This window comes from Podarcis cretensis (assembly GCF_951804945.1).
Source record: "Podarcis cretensis genome assembly, chromosome: 16".
NCBI lineage: Eukaryota > Metazoa > Chordata > Lepidosauria > Squamata > Lacertidae > Podarcis > Podarcis cretensis.
In genome coordinates this window covers 3,195,467-3,210,247 of record NC_137186.1, presented here as the reverse complement: position 1 = coordinate 3,210,247, position 14,781 = coordinate 3,195,467, and the positions used below count along the sequence as shown (strand labels likewise).

Sequence of the window (14,781 nt, the reverse complement as noted above, 5' to 3'; positions counted from 1 at the left end):
GGCCGCCATGGCAACGTTGTCCCTGGGATGACCAAAGGTACCACACTCCGGCTCAGGATGTTTAAGGGTTAAAAATCAGTGCCCAGATTTGGGCCTGGAAACAAGTAAGCAACTGGCAAAAATCGGAGCCGAATCGGTGTGATATGGCCCAAAATGCCTGGTTCCAAAGGCTGGATCAGGCCAGAGATGCATTGCTCCAGCACCTTGTTCCCACAGTGACTTAACACGGTGGCCCCCAAAGAAAAGCCAGTGTGGTGTAGTGGTTAAGAGTGGTAGTCTCGTAATCTGGTGAACCAGGTTCGCGTCCCCGCTCCTCCACATGCAGCTGCTGGGTGACCTTGGGCCAGTCACACTTCTCTGGAGTCTCTCAGCCCCACTCACCTCACAGAGTGTTTGTTGTGGGGAAGGAAGGGAAAGGAGAATGTTAGCCGCTTTGAGACTCCTGAAGGGGAGTGAAAGGCAGGATATCAAATCTAAACTCTTCAAACAGGACTCAAGTGCAACGGCTGAACTCTCCTCGCTCCTGCAGTTTCGAGCAAGAGGTCTTCAGACCTGGGACCCCTTCGGACAACACTGACTGCGTGCGCACAGCTGATGTGGCTAAAACCAAGCGTTCCGGATGCGCAGCGTACAGCCGTTTCTGGAGTGTCAAGAAAGGACTCCAAATACGGAAGTAAAGAAGGAGAAGGAGAAGAAGGAGAAAGGAAGTGTGTAGCTGCCCATTTAGGGAGATTTCCCCACAAATAGCACCCCAACAGCGCACCTGTCCAGCACTCAGATCAGAAAGGAAAACGTTACTGGTGGTGCCAGTTTTCCCCCCTCCCTCATGACGCTTGAACTCATCAACACGCAATGGATCACAGGTGGTACCTGGTGCCAGAAAGGCTGGCAAAAATGAATAAAACATATAATAATAAGTGCTGGAGATGTAAGAAACAAAAAGGAACCTTCTACCATATGTGGTGGACATGCCCCAAATTGGGAAATTTTGGAGCATGATCCACAAAGAAATAATGAAAATACTAAGAATACCATATAGTAAAAGGCCAGAGGCATTCCTTTCAGGAATTTTAAATGATGATATTCCAAAAGACAAAACTAAATTTTTCTTATACGCGATGTCTGCAGCAAGAATCCTGGTGGCTAAGTATTGGAAAGGGAATCAGTTACACACAAGGGGAGAGTGGTTATGTAAGCTTTTATAGTATTTAGAATTAGCCAAATTGACAGATATAACAAGACAAAAACCAAAAAGTGAAGTGAAAAAGGAACAGGAGTGTCTAAATGAATACCTTAAAAGCCAAGGTTCGAGGACAGAAATCTGGCTGAGTCTGGAATAACCTTGTGAAGTGAAAGGATAAGAAAGAGGGATTTGTATCTAGATGCTAAGGTAGAGATGATCAGGAAAACAGGAAGACACAATGAGAGATAAAGGAGGTGCTGTGGAGATAAAGGAGGTGTTTGTTTTTCTGTTTAGTGTTTATATTATTAACTTGTAAGATATGGATTTGGGTTTTTTTGTATGCTGGTTTTTGTGTTTTGTGTATTTTTTTTTTTGATATTTTTCATGTTGTTGTTGTGTGGAAAATACTAATAAAATCTACTATTTAAAAAAGGGGGGGGGAAGAACACACAATGGATGTTGCGAGATTCAGGGATGCTGGACTAGAGGGGTCCTCTTTGGTCTTCTGAGGTTCTTATGGAATCTCCAGGTCCAGAGCCAGTCTATCTCGATTCCTTGGTTCTTTGGGGGGCACCTGAACGTATGGAGAGCCCTGCTGGATCAAGCGGGTGGCCCATCTAGTCCAGCGTCCTGTGCTCAAAGTGGCCAAACAGATGCCCATTATGCAAAACCCACACCAGGATTTGAGTACAAGAGGTCCTCTGCCCTCCTGCAGTTTCCAGAAGCTTAACTGCCTCCAACAGTGAGGGCAGAACATAGAAGGGGAAGAAATGGAGGCAGTGAGAGATTTTACTTTCTTGGGCTCCATGATCACTGCAGATGGTGACAGCAGCCACGAAATTAAAAGACGCCTGCTTCTTGGGAGAAAAGCAATGACAAACCTAGACAGCATCTTAAAAAGCAGAGACATCATCTTGCCAACAAAGGTCCGTATAGTCAAAGCTATGGTTTTCCCAGTAGTGATGTATGGAAGTGAAAGCTGGACTATCAAGAAGGCTGATCGCAGAAGAATTGATGCTTTTGAATTCTGGTGCTGGAGGAGACTCTTGAGAGTCCCATGGACTGCAAGAAGATCAAACCTCTCCATTCTGAAGGAAATCAGCCCTGAGTGCTCACTGGAAGGACAGATCCTGAAGCTGAGACTCCAAGACTTTGGCCGCCTCATGAGAAGAGAAGACTCCCTGGAAAAGACCCTGATGTTGGGGAAGATGGAGGGCACAAGGAGAAGGGGATGACAGAGGACGAGATGGTGGGACAGTGTTCTCGAAGCTACCAGCATGAGTTTGACCAAACTGCGGGAGGCAGTGGAAGACAGGAGTGCCTGGTGTGCTCTGGTCCAGGGGGTCACGAAGAGGCGGACACGACTAAACGACTAAACAACAACAAAGCCCTCTCCTCCACAAGTTTGTCCATCCACCCAACATGGCAGCCATGGCTACATTTGGCCGTGGTGAGAACAAGGGGCGAGACAAGGTGGGCCTCAAAACTCAAGGCCTGCACCCTTGTTTTGACACATCTGACATGGCCGACCCGCCTCGCCCTCCCTGTTTATCGAGGTCAAACACCCCCTCCCACCGCAAAGCACGACGTCAGGCCAGGACGCCCTCTGTTTCCCGAGATGGAGCCCTGCTCAGCGCTTGGGCAAGCCCAACCGCATCCCGTCGTGCAGAGAACCGTGGTGCTGATCTGCGTCCCACAGCGACAGGAAGGGGCCCACCACACAGATCTTGTTCCAGGCATCAAATAAGAGGGGGAAATACGCCAATGTCCCCATTTCTCTCCCCTACCAGCCCCAACCCACAGAGGCACCGGAGGTGGAAAAGAAAGTAGGTCCTGGGGCGTCAAGAGAAAAGCAGTTGAGCACAAGGCGCCGCAACAGAACGAGGAACGACAAGGTCCCATTGGCACAACCTTGTTGAAGGTGGCTAGACTCTGGCAACCAGCAGGACTAGTGGTCTGAATAGACAGTTCCAAGCTAGACGAGCCAATGGACTCCAATTCCCATCATCCTTGACCTTTGGCCATGTTCATAGGTGCCAACTCCCTGGGGCCCTGGGTGCCCGAGTCTCAGGGAACTGCCATCGCCTCAGAGGCGAGAAATAGAAGGTCAGTTGTGTTACAGGGAGCCTCTGAAAATCTTCCAGGGAGGAGGAAAGCCCCGCCTCCAGTGGGGAAGAGAGGCAAGGACCAGAGGATGCTGGTGGGAGCCTTAACACCGTTTCTGGGCAAGCCGGACAGGAGGGAAACACGCCCTTGCCACCGCCCATCCTGCGCAGTAGTTTGAGGCGCAGAAAGGGGAGGAGACGGTTGGGGGTAACGAAACTTATGTTGGGGGAGGTCCAAAAAAAAGACCACTCCCGGATTCTGCTAGCGATTGAGCCAGACATGAGCTTTGGGGCTCTTCACTGTAAATAAAAGGTAAAGGTAAAGGTACCCCTGCCCATACGGGCCAGTCTTGACAGACTCTGGGGTTGTGCGCCCATCTCACTTAAGAGGCCAGGGGCCAGCGCTGTCCGGAGACACTTCCGGGTCACGTGGCCAGCGTGACATCGCTGCTCTGGTGAGCCAGAGCCGCACACGGAAACGCCGTTTACCTTCCTGCTGGTAAGTGGTCCCTATTTATCTACTTGCACCCGGAGGTGCTTTCGAACTGCTAGGTTGGCAGGCGCTGGGACCGAGCAGCGGGAGCGCACCCCGCCGCAGGGATTGGAACCGCCGACCTTTCGATCGGCAAGTCCTAGGCGCTGAGGCTTTAACCCACAGCGCCACCTGCGTCCCATAAATAAAGCCTGTAAAACACAGGTCGGAATCCTGCCTGGTTACTCTCGAGCAACCCCAACAGCCACCTGACACCGAGCATCCACAAAATTCCCCATGAAGGGTCTGGGCACCCACTAATATCCATGCCGCTAAGCTGGCCTCAAAACCAATCTCTGTATGATGCGGTCGTCTTATCCCAAACAGAAATAGGCCTAAAAAGACTGATAAGAAAACTCTCAGTGTATCGCCAGAGAGAACACCTGGTTGTAAACTATCAGAAAACCAAAGTTATGGTTTACTCAAGAAAACAGAGGCCCCACAGTTGGCGTATGGACAATCAGCCAATCGAACAGGTCAACGCTTTCAAATATTTGGGCCTTATCTTCCAGTCCACGGGGTCATGGGCAGCACACCAAAAATGTGCAAAAGAAAAAGAATCCCAAAGTGCCAAGACTTTGACTCGCTTTTTCCATGAAAAAGGGTGGCAAACATATACCACCAGCCCTAGAAGTATTCCAAGCTAAACCCCTAGCACAGCTACTATACGGGGCTCAGATTTGGACTGGTAACCATCTTAGCACTTTGGAAGCTGTTCAGTCAAGGTTCCTAACTTTTATTTTTTCTGTACCGCCATGCGTCCCAAATGCATCATTGAAACTGGAGGCAAGTCTCCCTTCAGTAGAAGTATGGACTTGGCAAAGAACTCTTAACTTCTGGCCCTGCCTAAACTCAAATCCCCCTTGTTTACTATCCCTAGTACTTCAAGACTCCCATAAAAGTGCCTGGCTTAAAACCGTCTATCAAAAACTTCACTCTTGTGGCCTATCTCCACAACACCTACTCACTATGGGCCCTGCTAAAGCAAACAGTCTAACTGGTCACTGTCTAAAAGATATCGAGCATCAGAACAACCTGGCCAGTATAAGGAAATTCTGCCCTTGGTATGTTCATTTTCCACCTCTCCATTTTGATTCTCTGGCCCCGTATCTGCACAAACATATTATCCCAAAATACCGATGTGCTTCTACACTTGCAAGACTGGATATTTTGCCATCTGCGGTGCTTGAGGGTCGATTCCAAAAGATCCTGCCGGAGAAACGTTTTTGCCCCTGTGGAGACAGTAGCACCGAAACGGCGGCACACGCCCTCCTGTCTTGCACTCTCTACTAAGACCTGAGGAACGAGATCATCACCCCACTCGTACTAACCATCCCAGGGCGCTCAACCACTGCCATGATGGCCTTTCGTCTATCAGATCAAAATGAGCAGATAACAGCAAAGGTTGCCAGGTTCATAGCAGGGGAAAATCAGAATAAGGGCCACTAAATGACTGCTGATTCAGGACTTTAAATTGCGCTCTTTTATCAAATTTCCTTTATACTGTAATGTTTTACTGTTGCTATGGGCATTGGCTAATGCGAATAAAGTTTTATCAACTCAACTCGGTGCCAGGTTCACAGTACCCATGGCCCCGGGCACCCACAGTCGTGGGGCTAAGTTAGTACTCCTGGCCACGCTGGTTAGGGCTGATGGGAACTGGAGTCCAAGAACATTGGTGGTCCGACCATCCCTGCTGGCCATGTTTGCAGGGGCTGATGGGAGTTAGAGTCAAAGAACGCCATTGGACTACATCTCCTGTCAGCTTCAGTCGGCGTGGCCAACAGGCAGGGATGATGGGTGTTGTAGTTCTATGATGTTTGTGGACTCCAACTCCCATCAGCACCAGCCATTCTGGCCAACTCTCAAGGATATTGGGAGCTACAGCTCAGCAATAGCAAGAGGACCATAGGTTGCGGAAGGCTACACCCTAACCTATTTGACAAATACAGAGAGGAACGGGCCGTAGATGGTCGCCAAGCCACGACAGCTGAATGGAGCCTCCATCTGCAGTGACACTTTACCTGCAAATGCCAGTTTCTGAAGGCTGATCCTTGGCACTTCCAGGTAGGGGACACCCTGGTCTGAAATACTGTAGAGCCTCTGCCTGTCAGTGTAGGGAGCCCTGATCTAGATGGGCCAATGGGCTTGGTGTGAGACATCTCTCTGTGTGTCACTAATGGATTTCAAGACCTGCTTGTGAGATCCTTTAAAGGTGCTGACCTTGAAAGCCCTAAACAGCCTCGGTCCAGTATACCTGAAGGAGTGTCTCCACCCCATCGTTCTGCCCTGACACTGAGGTCCAGCTCCGAGGGCCTTCTGGCGGTTCCCTTGCTACGAGAAGCCAAGTTACAGGGAACCAGGCAGAGGGCCTTCTTGGTGGTGGCTCCCGCCCTGTGGAACGCCCTCCCACCAGATGTCAAAGAGAAAAACAACTACCAGATTTAGAAGACATCTAAAGGCAGCCCTGTTCAGGGAAGCTTTTAATGTTTGATGTATTACTGTATTTTAATATTTTTTTGGAAGCCGCCCAGAGTGGCTGGGGAAACCCAGCCAGATGGGCGGGGTATAAATTATTATTATTATTATTATTATTATTATTATTATCACAGGACGCTGTTCTTTTTAGAGCATTTGAGCGTTGCGTTTGCAGCTGCCGATCGTTAACTCGCAAAGGAGCCCACCAGTTGTTGCAAAGTGGTTAGCAGCTGGCAGGAAGATACAGGGGAGAGACTTTCTAAGCGCTTATGTTCTCCGCTGTGGTTAACCTGATGTTGAGTAGTGAGTAGGTCTGCACTCGCTCAGAGATCAGGGTGAGATGAGGAGCGAGGGGCAGGAAAAATCTGGTAATTTCATGGATTTGCAACACCTTTCCTTTTTTTAAAAAAAAGCTACCATCCTCCTACCAAACGCAACAAATAATGAAATTCTACTCACACGTGTGTGTCTTCTTCATTGCTGCTGACCCTGTGAATCAAGAAGAGGGCGAGTTAAGATAGGTTCGTTCGTTTTCAAGAAATAAATAAATAAAACCAAGCACAAACCAATGGTCCAAAAGAATGTAAGCTGCCTGCCTGCCTGCCTGCCTCATGAAATATCTTCGCCCACAGCCCTGGCCTGCTATTGGCCAAGCTGCTGTGATGTTATGAAATGTTCGGCAAGCCATGAAAAGGTTGGCTATGGAATTAAAGCAAACACTCCACCTGCTCAGAGCGACTGGGAAAGTTTGGCTGAAAAGAACTTTGCCGAAGGGAAACGAGACGGGGTGGTGGAAAGGAGGGAGAGAGGGGCGGGCAGAGTGGGGCATGCTCAGGCGAGGTCCGGTGCCCAGATATTAAGGAGGAAGTAGATCTAGGGGATAGCAGCAAAGAGGCAAAGTGGCCGAGAAACCAAGAGATAAGGACAGAAAAGGGCAGAGGTCTGTGGAAGAGAGAAGTCAAGAGTTTGGTATTTGACATACCAAAATTGCTTTTTCAGGGAGCAAAAAATACCGGGTTTTTAGGCTCCATATTAGGGACGCGGGTGGTGCTGTGGGTTAAACCACAGAGCCTAGGACTTGCCGATCAGAAGGTCAGTGGTTCAAATCCCCGTGACGGGCTGAGCTCCCGTTGCTCGGTCCCTGCTCCTGCCAACCTAGCAGTTCGAAAGCACATCAAAGTGCAAGTAGATAAATAGGTACCGCTCCAGCAGGAAGGTAAACGGCGTTTCTGTGCACTGCTCTGGTTCGCCACATGACCTGGAAGCTGTACGCTGGCTCCCTCGGCCAATAAAGCAAGATGAGCGCCGCAATTCCAGAGTCGGCCACGGCTGGACCTAATGGTCAGGGGTCCCTTTACCTTAGGCTCCATATTGCCACTAGTTTGCAAGATGGGAGCAGTCTCCCCTGATCCAAGGGCAGACGGGAAAGTTAGGATGGTATAATTCAGAGTGGGTTCAAGTGCTTTGTTGTCTTAGCACAACAAATCCATTTTAGAGCATAGCCCCAAAAAGTGTGAGGTGGGAGACCGATTAACAGAAAGTTGGGATGGTAGGATTTGTCTGTTTCAGTTGTCGCAGTTTCTTAAATTCGCTTCTCCACATTTCCAATGTGACTTCTTTTTCTATAAAAACCCTGATGAAAATTCTTCAGCATTTTAGTGCGAATCTCCCCCCCAATGCACAGAATTTTACACACTGTCTTGACAAACGGACACATTTTTGTAAGCAATTTCCCCTAATGCAATGCATTCCCTCCTATTATTTCCACAGATGTATTCGTTTTATGCACTTCCCCCTAATACAAGGCATTTTAAAAATGTTAATTTCACAGATATATTCATTTCATCCCCCCATGCATGCATTTTTGCAAACTCTGAGTGAAGAACTCCATCGCAAAATTCAGATTAGCACGAATCTCAGCGGATGTCTGCTTCAAGGTTCTCATACTGTTTCGGAAATTTGCAAATTTCATAAATTTGATGTTAAATACAAACTGAATCAATTCCCCCCCCCCATCCCTAATGGGAATCTGTCTTACACCCAGCAAGCAAATCGGGATGAATTCTCAGCAAACATCTGGATTTCTATTAGACAGTAAACATTCTCAAATAGTGTTGCAGTTTTTCACTTTGGCCACAAGAGGGAGACCCAAACAACCTGGTAGCGAGGAGAGTTAAAATAACTTCTTCGATCGAGAGAATCAAACCGATCAATTGCTTTTCACTAAAACCCTGGAGTTTCACTGCAGCACACTCCGTCCTTCGCATTGGAGCAATGGTTCCCAAATGCTCGCCCACCCCCTGGCACAGACCAATTGAAAATAGTTGAGAGGTTTTGCAGGATCAGTTAAATAATTTTCCTGCCAGGTGCAGGAATTTTAATGCTGTGTGCTAGACGTGGTGTGATTTTTCAATTGCATTCCTTATTGCTCCTTATGTTTATTATATTGCATTACAATTTGAATTCCAGTTTTTGTTGTTGTTCTTTAGTCATTTAGTCGTGTCCGCCTCTTCGTGACCCCCTGGACCAGAGCACGCCAGGCCCTCCTGTCTTCCACTGCCTCGTGCAGTTTGGTCAAACTCATGCTGGTAGCTTCGAGAACACTGTCCCACCATCTCGTCCTCTGTCGTCCCCTTCTTCTTGTGCCCTCCATCTTTCCCAACATCAGGGTCTTTTCCAGGGAGTCTTCTCTTCTCATGAGGTGGCCAAATCTTGGAGCCTCAGCTTCAGGATCTGTCCTTCCAGGGAGCACTCAGGGCTGATTTCCTTCAGAATAGATAGGTTTTATCTTCTTGCAGTCCATGGGACTCTCAAGAGTCTCCTCCAACACCATAATTCAAAAGCATCCATTCTTCGGCGATCAGCCTTCTTGATGGTCCAGCTCTGGAGGAGGAACCGGCAAGCTACTCCAGTATCCCTGCCAAGAAAACTCCATGGACAAAGACAACAGGCATTCCAGTTTTAAGATTTATTATTCACAGAATCACAGAACTGCAGAGCTGGAAGGGTATGGATAATTATTTTTGCTACTTCCACGACATTTGCAGCCCGACTTTTCCTCCAAGGAGCTCAGGGTGGCGTACAGAGTTCTCCCTCTTTTCCACCGTGTCCTACCAACCGCCCTGTGAGGCAGGCCAGGCTGAGAGAGCGAGACCGGCCCCAGGTCGTCCGCAGACTCCTTACTGCAATGCAATAAACTATAATGTACGAAATGCGCACAGAACACGAGACTCTCAATCTTGGGATTGTGCATTCGAGACCCCCTTTGGGCAAAAGATTCCCCTGTGAACCCCTTCCAACTCGATTCTATAATTCTAAATTTAAGAAGTACCATATTTCTCTGTGTATGACACGCCCCCTACCTTTGGGGACCCCAAATTTAGAAAATGGGCACATGCACTATCCATCTTTAAGGCGCCCCCAGATTTTCAACCTTATTTTAAAGTAACCCCCCCCCCTAGTCTTATACATGGAAAAGTACGGTAATTGAAATGGAATTGAAAAGACAATATATTTGATGCGTACACACTGCAGACCACCTGATGAACCACAACTTGGGAACCTCTGAATTAAGGGCAGGCTGTCTAACCCCACAAATCACAGGGACCATATTACAGACATGGTCAATGGGCAAGGATCCTGCTCGCTGTGCTTGCGATTGAACCCTGGGTGTAGCGGAGGCAGCCACTTAAGAACGGAAGAAGAGCCGTAGCTGGACCAGGCGAAAAGTCCGTGTAGTCCAGCCTCCTGCCTCTCAGAATCTAGATAGACTGCCCCTGGACCTGGAGCTTCAGGAGAACTTAAGAAGAGCTCAAGGGAAGATCGCAAGCAGAACCCAAGTGGAGCAGCAACGCTCCTTATTGCGACTCCCAAGAACCGGTAGTAATTCAAGTTGCACTGCCTCCAACCGTGGAGGAAAAACAGCCATTGTGGCTAGTAGCCACTCTCTGCTTCTGACGAAGGGCAGTACAGAAATCTAACAAATAATCCTTTTTCAAAGCCATCCAGGCAGCAGCAGGGAGTTCCGCAGATCACCGTATTTTTCGCGCCATAAGACGCACCTGCCCATAAGACGCACCTAGTTTTTAGAGGGGGAATGCAAGAAAAAAAATATTATTTAAAGAGAGCGCTCAGCAGAGCCTGTATGCATCCCAGGCTCTGCTCAGCGCTCCCTTTCACGAGCCCGTCACTGACAGGCTGTCCGTCTCCCTCCTGGGGAAAAGCCCCCAAGAGCCGCACACACGCTCCACACGGCTTGTGAAAGGGAGTGCGGGTCTTGGGGTCTTTTCCGGGAGGTGGGGCTGCCCTCTGTCCCTTCCCCATCTCCCACAAAAGCCCGCAAGAGCCGCATGCTCTTTAAAGGGTGCGTGGCTCTTGGGGGCTTTTCCCGCCTGCCTCCCGCCTGCATTCGCTCCATAAGACGCACACACATTTCCCCTTACTTTTTAGGCGGGGAAAAGTGTGTCTTATGGAGCGAAAAATACGGTATCTGTTATGCCCCGCTCTGAAAAAGTCTGCCCTTGCCGTTCTTGCAATCCGTTTGAGCTGTTTTGTACACCTCTTCCACATTACTCACCTTTTCTCAACTCCATCAGTGGCGAACACCGGACTCCAAATCCCATCAGGCCTGCAGATCGCCACGGCCAACAAACAAGGACGATGGGAGTTGGGGAGTCCTGCAGCAACTGCAGAAAGGGACAAAGGTGCCCCACGACTAAGCTGCCCCGAAGGTTGTCGCTAGTCCCCATAGGGGGCTGGCTGCAACCCCTCGATCATTTCGGCCGCCCTTTCCTTCAAAGCCACGCTGTGTACGTGTGGCAGTGAAATCCCCGTACCGTTGATGAGCTAATTGGAAGATCCTCTGCGGTAGCTAAGCCACGTCTAAGCCGCTTTACCCTTTCTGTTCTTCATCTTCACTCCTTTATCTCTGAGTCTATTTATAATTGAGCCAGGATGCACTCTGCACATTGCAAAACAGGAGCACCACTCTCCCATCCCACTCCGAGAAACTCAGCTCTCCTGCTTTATTTTATTTTTTTGAGCAAGTCGCTAGTCCTTAAGGGTGCAGAGCTATTCCACAAACATAATAACAATAATAATATTTTTTTATTTATTTATATCCCGCCTTCCCCAGCCGAAGCTGGGCTCAGGGCGGCTAACAACAATAAAATAATGCAACATTCTAAAATCTTTTCATTATAAAATTAATTCAAATCAAATTGATGGCAACCATTGGGCTAGAGTTCTGTGAAGATTGCCAAAGGAGGGAGTCAGGCCGCGCCCTGGCCAAAGGCCTGGCGGAACAGCTCTGTCTTGCAGGCCCTGCGGAAAGATGTCAAGTCCCTCAGGGCCCTAGTCTCTTGGGACAGAGCGTTCCACCAGATCGGAGCCACAGCCGAAAAAGCCCTGGCTCTGGTTGAGGCCAGCCTAACCTCTCTGTGGCCTTAATAATAATAATAATAATAAATTAATAAAAAACTGGGGGAGCAGGGCATCACACACCCACAATCTGGCACAGAACTAGCCTTCCTGAGAAACTTAGCCATGTTTCATTTTCAGAAAAGAAACAGAGACCTCCGTGGTTCTAGTCCGCACAACCGCTTTACAAGTCTCAGGGGCGTTTTGCAGCGGCGGCTGGGTAGGTGTGGAGAGAGACGCAGGACTGACAGGGGTGGGATTGCAATTCCTGCATCCTTTGGACCTTTTCCTTTGTATTTATTTAGCCCAGTTTTCCGCCTGTTGGGCAGCAGTTTAAAAAGATTTATAAAACAACAGCACAGTTGCACAAAAACCCAAACTGTTTAAAGACACCCCTTCCTCTCCTCTAGTCAACAAATCAATCAATCACTTAATTACGGTCAATAACCATAATACGAGTCAGAAGTCTAGAACGGATAGCAAGCCAGTCCTCTGGTCATAACCACGAGAACGGGAAACTCGCTTGTCAAACCTTAGGGTCACTGCAAACTGGTGTTGGTCTGCTGCCAGTGTATTCTGTAAGATCTCATCGCCACAATCTCAGCGCATTAGTGGTACAGCTGTACCTTGGTTTTCGAACAGCTTAGTTCCCGAACGTTTTGGCTCCCAAACTGTTCCAGTTTGCGAACTATTTTCAGAAGCCGAACGTCCGGTGTGGCTTCCGATGGGCTGCAGGATCAGAAGCCATGCTTTGGTTTCTGAATGTTTTGGAAGTCGAAAGGACTTCCAGAACGGACTTCATTTGACTTCCAAGGTACGACTGTACACAGATAATGGACTGTCCACACATCTTTCTAATTTCTTAGTTGTTCTGAGGTGCTTTCCCAACAGCAACACGTTTTTGCTGTCCAAAAGGGGCACTCTTGGGCTCTAGTGCAAGAGATTTAAACTGGAAGATTCGTAATATAAAAAGATACAGGATTTCAGCAGGTTACAGGCCGGGAAACCACTGGAAATGAAACAGGATCCGCCCCCAAAAAAACATTCTCCAAGGAGTTCCAGGCAGTGTACAGACTTATCCTCCTCCCCCTTTTATTCTCACGATAACCCTGTGAGGTAGGTTATGCTGAGTGTGAGTAGCCAGTTCAAGGTCAGCGGGATTTGAACCCGTGTCTCTCCCAGGGTTCTCTGAACACTACACCACCGCTGGCTGCTTTGAACTGGGGTTTCTTTTGCCAATACAGTCGTATCTCGGAAGCCAAGCGGAATTCATTCCGTAGGTCCGTTCGACTTCCAAAACGTTCGGAAACCAAAGCGCGGCTTCCAATTGGCTGCAACCGATTGGCAGCGTTCGGGAGCTGAAACGTTCGACTCCCAAGGCGTTCGGTTTCCAAGGTACGACTGTAATTTAACCATATTATTCTTTCCATCAACCGCTTTGAAGTTTTATCGCTACATCTCGTAAAATAAATAAATTAAACACATCTGGCATGTTCTAGCATTCTGTTTCTCCCCATCTGAACTTTTTATTTTTCATAAGAAAAACAGCAAAGGTTTGTTTGCCTTTCGTTTCTGTTTGCTTCCTTTGCCCCTGAACTTCGATTTCTCTGAAGAAACTGCAAAATCCATCAGTTTTTGGGTGGAGAAGAGTTCTCTTCTCCTAGCAGCCAGCTTTCATAATCACTAAAACGCTGCCAGAACTTCGAAGGTCCTTCTCTGACAAACTGGTACCACGAAGTATAGCAAATGCAGCACTTGTGGAAACATTTAAATAATAATAAAAAAAGGATTGGCACAAGGCCGAAGCACGAAGACTCTTTTGCAACCGAATGGCAGAGCTTTATAAAGCACATGATTAAAAAGAAAAAAAATGAAAATAAAGGACAACCTCTCATGTTATAAAACGGCTAAAGATTTGCCTTCTCTACAAAGAGCAGCGTGCGACAAGAACTTGCTGTGTTATTTTGCACGTATTGCCTAAACGTGCAGGCTAGGGTGGGATATTCCATTATTTTTACGTATGCTGTTGCGATATGTTGAAATAATTTTATAAAGAGGGTGGGTGGGGAGGAAAATCAAACCAGGAGGAGACAGGAAGAAGAAGAATAGGATGAGGAGGAAAAAAGGAACTCTACAGATCCGAGGGCAAAGATGGTCATTTTGCACTCACTGCCTAAACACCCAACTTCTGGGTTTGAGCATTGATCTGCATGGTGTTGTTGTTGCATGTTGAAATAATTTAATAGAAAGAAACGGAGGAAGGAAAATCAAAAAGACGGGAAGAATATGCGCACTGCCTAAACACCCAACTTCTGGGTTTAAGCATTGCTCCGCATAGTGTTGTTGTCGTATGTTGAAATAATTTAATAGAAAGAAACGGAGGAAGGAAAATCAAAGCAGAAAGAGAGGAGGGGAGGGAGGGGAAAAGAGGAACCGCACGGATCCGAGGACGAGAAGCGAGTCCCTGTACCTTCCCCTCCGCCAAATCCCTCTCCCTCTCTTTCCACGGATGAGGTTTAAATAAGGAAGTGAGCTGGTCGCTAGGGGAGCCTGCAGCCAGATGAGAGAGTTTGTCCTCACGCGAACCCGGCCGTTACATAACTCAGCTACCAAGCCTTGGCAAGCGGCCAGGCCCCAGCGGGTGGAAGCTTCTCCAGCAAGCCGAGCCGAGCCAACGCCAGCTGGGGAGTGCCTCTCGCCTTCTCCACCCCGCTTGCAGCCCTGCACAGGCCAGGAAGGGGAGAGAGAGAGAGAGAGAGAGAAGGGGGAGGCTGTCGAGAAACGGCTGCAAAAAGATTCGGCAAGGATAAGGGACCTAGCCCCTGTGATCCATGCAACAGCATAGCTGTCAACTTTCAGATTTGAAAAGAAGGGATCAGCAGCCTCGAAAAGAAGGGATCAGCAGCCTCGCCTCTCCCGGGGACAGTCTATGGGATATCTAACAATCCGGGATAGCAGCGGGAAACAGCGCTGGAATAAGGGAATTTCCCGCAAAAAAAGGGAAGGTTGACAGCTATGTGAAACAGTCGCCTCCCGACTCAATTATTGCAACTCGCTCTACGTGG

At 48.3% G+C, this 14,781-nt stretch overlaps 1 protein-coding gene and 1 long non-coding RNA gene across 8 annotated transcripts in view; one reads left to right on the top strand and one right to left on the bottom strand.

Annotated features, from left to right (window-relative positions):
- Positions 1-14,781, top strand: part of LOC307205904 — a 260,341-nt gene that overhangs the window by 121,532 nt on the left and 124,028 nt on the right. The window contains exon 2 of the long non-coding RNA XR_013834177.1: positions 7,323-7,495. This is a non-coding gene — a long non-coding RNA (uncharacterized lncRNA). The remainder of the gene's footprint in view (positions 1-7,322; positions 7,496-14,781) is intronic.
- The window catches only part of RORC (RAR related orphan receptor C), a 115,780-nt gene that overhangs the window by 51,771 nt on the left and 49,228 nt on the right, over positions 1-14,781 (bottom strand). For 5 of the 7 annotated variants that reach the window (XM_079958134.1, XM_079958129.1, XM_079958136.1 and 2 more), the window contains exon 2: positions 6,758-6,787. In XM_079958134.1, coding sequence (XP_079814260.1) covers positions 6,758-6,787 — 30 coding nt within the window. The remainder of the gene's footprint in view (positions 1-6,757; positions 6,788-14,781) is intronic. The other 2 variants (XM_079958132.1, XM_079958133.1) reach the window with 2 other exon arrangements.